Source organism: Phaseolus vulgaris, chromosome 5 (assembly GCF_051622355.1).
Source record: "Phaseolus vulgaris cultivar YP4 chromosome 5, ASM5162235v1, whole genome shotgun sequence".
Taxonomy (NCBI): Eukaryota; Viridiplantae; Streptophyta; class Magnoliopsida; order Fabales; family Fabaceae; genus Phaseolus; species Phaseolus vulgaris.
In genome coordinates, this window is record NC_143502.1 from 13975956 (window position 1) to 13983271 (window position 7316).

Sequence of the window (7316 nt, forward strand, 5' to 3'; positions counted from 1 at the left end):
GAATCTCCTCCATGATTACTCTGCCACCTGATCCACGTGTCCCCCAGCGAGTGGTCCATGTGGTTATCTGCTGCTGACGTCATCGACTACCGATGACCGATCGGATCACTTTCAATTCTCACGAAAGATCTACAACCCTTCGAACATTCGAGCTAGGGGACTAGTGCACCATCTGATACCTTGGATAGTCGGAACCTATGCCTCTTGACCAAAGAAACCTGGTTCCTCAACCTATCAATCAAGCAAGACAGAGGAATGTCAACAGACTCATCATCTCAGCCTTATATAGTATTAAACATTCATTGGTCAAAATATAAGGACAATGTCTTAATTAAGAATCAAACCCTTAAGTAAGCCATTATCATAGGATTAATGTGGAGATTGGGTCTAAACAAGCTTCTCCAATAACATGCTCATTAATGAGACATTAATACGTAGAGATTAATAGTAACATAGGAATATGTAGAGATTAGATTCAATAATATTTATGACTCATTAATACGTCTTACTTACTTGATTGTCAGAGTGTCTTTATAAATATCCTACCTTTTCTTTATTTGACCAAAATCCAATAAAACAAAATCAAGATTAACATATAAAAATAACAAATAACAAAGAAATCCACCAAAATTAGTGTTATACTGGGAATCACATAAAACCTGTTTGAAGATTTTTAGTATTTTTTTTATATGTATCTAGGAAACATGATGTATTATTAAGGAAATTAAAGTTTAAAAGAAAAAAACTATATCAAATGGAAAATGTAGGTAGAATATTTTAGATCTTTTAAGGACAATTAATAGTTTCAGCAATGGTCATGTGATTATATGACAAAATATTAACACAACTATAATAAAGTTTGTCATTATTTATTTAGGTTTATTAATATTATTTTTTATACATTTCCATTCCTGATTTCTTGAAAAGTCAGTGTTAATGAGAAAGGGTGATTGTGATCCGTACGTAATAATACTAAATTAAAATACTATGAATGAATTAAAAAAAATACAATAACTATGAGTTTAATATATACAATGTTAAGTGAGTCTAATAAGCAACCAAAATTTTAAGATTATAATGTTAGATTCTTGAAAATATGTTCGTGAACTCATTTTTTTACATAAATCTCAATAGGTAATTCAAAGGTAATTTGGGTCTTTTAGTTTTTAAGTAAAATAAATATAATATAGCAAATCTTATGTATTAAATAAATTAAAAAAAAACTTCAAAATCATGTCTTGAAATTGAAATCAAACATAAAAATTAAAATTTAGAATAAAATGAAGAGACATTCATAAAATAAAAAGTTAAATGTATGGTTTTTAATAAATTGTAATTAAGAATGCATTAAAAAGAGAGTGATAAAAAGTGTTTTTAGAATTTATTAACCAAACAAACAAGGTGTGAAGAAGTTAGTTAGTTAGAGGTGTGTGTATGGTTTCAAAGAAGAGTGCAGCGAAACGATGGTGTTCTCTTCCAACCCTTTAGCTCTTAGCGTTCCGGAACCCGCCTTCGAGTCGTGGCTCCGCGACACCGGCTACCTCGAAATCCTCGACCACCGCACCTCCGCCTCCTCCGCCGCCTCTCCCGCCCCCTCCTCTGCCGCCGGCAGCCTCTTCTCCCGCCTCCTCGCCTTCTTCTCCCTCTTCACTCTCAACCCCTTCGCCAAGCTCACCGCCGATGACTTTGCCGCCGACACTCCCTCCTGGTCCCGCTCCTTCTTCGCTTTCTCCAACTCCTACTCCTTCCCTTCCTCCTCCTCCCAGGTGCGCCTCAGGGTTCAGGAAAACATCAAGCGCTACGCCCGCAACTACGCCTATCTCTTCATCCTTTTCTTCGCCTGCACTCTGTACGCTCTCGCTCACGCTCTCAACCTATTTGTTAATATCAAGATTTTTGGTTTAATTGGAGAATCCGTGGTCTGTTTAGTGAAATTAGGTTCTTGAAATTGCATATTTGAAATGGGATTATATGATTTGTTTGGTGAAACTAGGCTCTTCAATTTTTGAATGCTCTTGATTAGATAAACTTTTCTGTAGGGAAAAACATAAAGGAAATTAAAATTAACTTATAGGCCACATGTACAGGAAAAAAACTGGGAATGTAAGCTAATTTTTTTTTTATAAGAATTTTCTGTCTTGATTTTTCCAAAAAGTTGATTTTAACTCAGAGGTTAATGACTATACATTGTCACTATAAACACAGTCAACCAATTGGAAATGACCTTTGGTATGATTTTTAGTTAGTTATTATAAAAATCGGAAACTTTCTGTATATGGTCTTTTTTAGTTAGATTAGATGACTGTATAAAATTGCCTTTCATATTTCGACCTGAAGGATTAGCTCTACAATGCATAATCTGTTTTTTTTTTCCTTTAATTTATGTATTGAGTAATTTTAGTGTATTGTAACCGGTCTTCATTTTATAGAAAATATATCATCTAACTTTTAATAAAAGCTGAGGTGTATAGGTTGATTTTTGCTTGCTAGAGAAGCTGAATCATTTTACCTCCTTATTTTTTCTTCTATAAACACTTCTGAAGAAGTTTATCTAAACAGAACTTTGGTGTTATTCTTGCTTAATGAATGAATTGGAGAATTTAATGTGGCTATTGTTATGCCTTGCTATTTGGTCCAATGGAACTCTGTGTTTTGGTTGTTCCGGCTGCAGGTATAAGATGCCAGTTGCTCTTGTTGGGTTGATATTGTGTTTGGCGTTGTGGGATTTCTTCAAGTTTTGTAGCCACAGATGGGGATTGGAGCAGTATCCCTTAACTCGCCAGTGTTTGATTCGTCTTGCCCAATGTGGTGAGCAATCATTTCCTACAGGAGAGATTTTGTTTTTTCTTGTGTTTTAGTAATTATCAACTGGTTTTTAATTAGGACAATGCTTAGATGCACTTTCTGAAATGTTTCCAGTGTTGATTTTCAATCTGATTTGAAGTCTTTAAATATTTCTAAAGTTGTTTCTCAATCATATTTGAAGTTTATCTATATAATCTAGATAATAAAGTTTTTTTTGTGGGTACAAAACTTAAATGTAGTTTCCCGAGGGAGAAGGGAATCAAACAGGCCCTTTTTCTTCTTTGTTTTTATCACTTTGAGTATCAACTGGTTTTTTATTTGAATTGAAGTTTTACCTAACTAACTGCATAATAGAGGTGTACATTAAAGAGGAATATAGGTTATTGAGGTGAAATTCGAGTTTCACTGAAAAACTGCACAAGAAACACCTAAAAACTTGTCGAAGTTTTATATTTTTTTATTGAATTTACTTGAAAAACAAAATTGTTGTTTTTTCTTATGATTTTTCAATGCATTTTTGGGTATTGATAAAATTCAAATGACATGTGTTGCCTAGACTTTGCTTAAGCTGTTGTTTTACCCAATGCATAATCCATCATCCCCACCAATAAAAATGAAGAAATTTACTCACCTTCCTATACATGAATAGAAAATTTTGAATGTTATGTATTTGGCTGCACAGTAGAAATGTCTTCTACGAAGCTCATGTGGCCGGAACATCTTGTTCTTTACAGCACATTGCTTTAGATGCTGGAAATATATCTCTTAATTTGATATGCACAAGGTTAATTGGAACTCTTGTTTCTCAATCTCAATTTTTGCAGCAACCGCAGTTATTCTGATATTTTCTAATGTTCAAATGGCTCTGTTTTGTGCCATATGCGTCAGTTATGCAGGTTAGTCTTTCTACTTCTGTACTCTTATTCCTAACCTCTTCCCTTCAAATTCCACAACGGATTATTAAGTTATAAAAAAATCTATGCAGGCGTGATACTTCATGCTGCATTTCGGAAGTTGAGCCCTGTAAAGCAACCTTCAGTGGGAAGAAGTAGGTAGTTGGTTAATCAAACAAACTATGATGCACTTACCTTTATCTAGCACGTATTAGTTCAGTGATTCAAGAGCCTTTGGTATAGAAGATTTTGGGGGTTACACTGTAGATTTTAAGGGACAGGACTTTCGTACAGAAAATCAGGCACTGTAAAGAGGTTGGATTATTTTTTGTTTGGCTTAACAGTAATCAATGTTCAGAATAAATGATGAGCTATCAAATATATCAATTGTTGAGATTATTAATTTATTCATAACGCTTGAGTTTATACAACTGGAATTGAGCTTTTGGATGATTCGTAATGGGTTAAGCACACTATTGTTTGCCATTCCACATTTCTAATTCTTTTCTTATTTCCTAACGACAATTGGACAATTGAACAAGGATAGATCCTTTTCAGTTGCTCATTTATCCATGACTGAGCATGTTATATGTATGCGTGTATGAGCCCGTGTTCCAATTTATATTAGGGTCTTAAAAAATTGTTGCTTAAACATAGTATAAATGGGTTTTAAATTAATATATGTTTGAGATATATTATTATTATTATTATTATTGTTGTTGTTGTTATTATTGAAATGGGTGTTTAATCGAGTCTAACATGTAAACTTCAAATTAGTTTTGTATGATTGAGAAAGAGATTATTATCCTTTTAAAACCAGTGTAACAGGGATATCTGTTTGTTTTTTGGTTTTACTTTTTAATAGTTAAATCCTTTTTATAACCTAAAAGGAATAACATATTTACGAAAAATAGTTTTACCCACTCACTCCAAGTAAATGATCAAAATTTCTCACTCTTGTTTTTTTGCATTTAAACATACGCTTAAGTTTATTTTATTCTCCTTTATTTCTATTTTCATTTTTCTTCCTCTATTTTATTTATAACTCATTTATCATTTTTGATAAGTATAAAGGGCTAACTGAGAAATTTCTAGTGGCAATAAATAACTTGAAGTTCATTTTGTGCATATTTAGATTCATATTGGAATATCTGTTTCCTCCACCAATGTCAGTGTTATAGTGTTTTCTTATGTTTAACATCGCATGTAAACATGTATTCATCTTTGAATAAAAACAATCTCACAAAGCATAACTTTATAAAGGACAGAGGAAAAGATTGAAGATGGCGAAGAAGGCAGCCTATACTCATTTCTTTGTTTGGAGACTGACAGCACACATAAAAAGGACAGGAGTTTACACTATTTGTTTCATCTACTTTATATCCATCCAAATTTCAATAGAGAAAAGAGTTAATTATTTTGCGAAAGATAGAAATATTTTTTTTTAATTTGAATATTTATATTATTAAATACATATATTTTTCTTTCTTTTATATTTTCTCTTAATGAAACAAATTCAATTATTTTTTCTTTCGTTTTCTCTATAACAAAAATCTTCAAAGTTATATTTTTTCACATTTTTAAAATAAAAAATTGACTTATATTACCCCTGGAACTTCAACAATGTCTCATCTGTACCATTTGAAAAATAAGTATGTGATTCTAATGTGATTCGGTTCCAGTCCCCAAAAAAAAGAAGTTAAAAGTGACAAATAATATTCTTGTCGGTTGACTTCAGTTGGACTGGATGGAGAGCTCCGCTTCTGGTCTGTCTCCTCTTGGTGCACTGGAACAACGCTCTGCTGGAACAGAGGGGGCTCTACCTGTTGATCGCACTCTAACGATCAAGTCAGTGAGAGCATACAAAATAAGTATTCAGTTTCAATCTTAAGTATTTAGAAACAACGTATCTTTACCGGGGGTCTCAAACCCCTTTTATAGATTTCCCTTCAACAACTTCTGTTAATGAGAACATAATCTCAACAGAAAGCATATAATCATATCAGAAAAACCACTTGTTAACCTGCACCTCTTATCTTCGGGTGCTAACAACAGGAAAATATTTTGTCTACATGTGCACCATTATTCTTGGGTGCTAACAACATTATTCTCAACAACTTTTATTTACATTTAATTAGCGTATGTGTTATAAACAAACAGAATATTCTTTATATTTTAATTGTCTTTTTCGAGTTGTCTTACCGGCACTGGGATGAGCTCCTGGCCCACCCTTTGGGCTCATGTTGGCCCAAAAATCGAGCTGACCATACCAAAGTGCTTGGATCGAGGTCCCGAGCACTACTATCCAGTACACAAGCCCCCAGGCTCGAGCCGAGCTCGACTAGGCGAAGAGGCTTACCAACGTTTGGTGGCTGACACGAAGTTTTCCCAATGAGTAGGTGATGCGCAGTTGCCGAAGCGTTTCTGATGAGACGTTTCACCATACTGGATCTAGGGCGTACACGTGGCGTAGTATCGATGACCAAAAAGCACTGCCGCTTCATCTCCCTCTTTAAACACTAAAAAACCCATTTCTCTTTTTACTCTTCACGCAACCTTCGTACCTCAGCATTCTTGCGCTCTCAAACCTTTCCTATAACAAAAAGCTTCCTTCACACTTCTTCTTTAGAATTAGCTATCACACCAGGTATTTTCCTTCCATTAATCTGTATTATCGAATACTCATTCACTTTACCGATTTCATTGTAGGAACTAGGATTTTCTTTCGATTCACCTTCTTTTTTCTGAATTGTTATTCCTTTGCTTTCTTTGTTTGAACTGTGATTTCCTTTGGATTCATTTTCTCTACCCTAAAATGCTTGTATCTTTTGGATTCATTTTCTCTGCCTTGAACCGTTTGTATCTTGTTTGTGTTTGTGCTTAAGTGCTAGTTATCTCTGCGATGGATTACAATGTTATGTACCCTTGGGCTAAAAAAGACCTTTTGAAAGAAACCTTTTATTATACAACCCATATGCGTCTTAGATAGTTAAGAGAGAATGGTTGTACCATGAGTAAGAGATATGAGAGTCATGTAAAAACCGTAGAGTGTAGAGAGGGCGAGCTTATCTGTTGTTATGAGTCCTCGGACCCTAAGGGTCCGTTCTGTTTCTTTTATGCTACCTTTTTCAAAAAGGTCCTCTTACATCTCCCATTGTCCATCTTCAAAAAAAGAGCTTTTGACCGAGCTCAATGTCGCCCCTGCCTAGCTACACCTTAATAGTTGGGCATTCATTCGTACTTTTATTATTTTGTGTGCTTAGTTCGGCATCTCATCGTCTGATGAAGTCTTTTTATACTTCTATGAAGCTAAACACACAAGTAGTAAATTGTGGGTGTCCCTTGAACAGTGCCCCTAGAAGAGCCGTGCTTTCCCTCTTCAGTCTTCATATAAGAATTTCAAAGGAAAATTTGTTAAAGTTTGAGCCTCAAGAGGAGATTCAACCCTTTTGGATGGACTTCCCCTATATTGGACCCCTGGGCCCAAATTCTAGAGTGCTCGACGCTTGGAAGATCTATCACCAAAAGATTAAGGGATCTTCCAATTCCTATCGAGCCTGAAGGTCGTCTTCGACACCTCCTACTTAATAACCAAAGAGTACATTCCCGGTGCTCTGA

The 7316-nt window shown here is 34.7% G+C and overlaps 1 protein-coding gene across 1 annotated transcript; it reads left to right on the plus strand.

The window, feature by feature from the left end:
• The first annotated feature begins 1376 nt into the window (after positions 1-1376).
• Positions 1377-4105, plus strand: PRA1.H (prenylated RAB acceptor 1.H). The gene is made up of 4 exons (XM_068643586.1): positions 1377-1849; positions 2672-2808; positions 3630-3701; positions 3791-4105. Exons 1-4 carry the CDS (start codon positions 1464-1466, stop codon positions 3859-3861), a joined length of 666 nt encoding a protein of 221 aa, XP_068499687.1. The 5' UTR covers positions 1377-1463; the 3' UTR covers positions 3862-4105.
• The last annotated feature ends 3211 nt before the right edge of the window (positions 4106-7316 follow it).

Excerpts from the sequence above, each read along its gene's own strand:
- PRA1.H (XM_068643586.1), top strand. The coding sequence starts at position 1,464 with ATGGTGTTCTCTTCCAACCCTTTAGCTCTTAGCGTTCCGGAACCCGCC. Across the intron at positions 1,850-2,671 it reads CTTTTCTTCGCCTGCACTCT|GTATAAGATGCCAGTTGCTC; the intron begins GTACGCTCTCGC and ends TTCCGGCTGCAG. Across the intron at positions 3,702-3,790 it reads CATATGCGTCAGTTATGCAG|GCGTGATACTTCATGCTGCA; the intron begins GTTAGTCTTTCT and ends AAATCTATGCAG.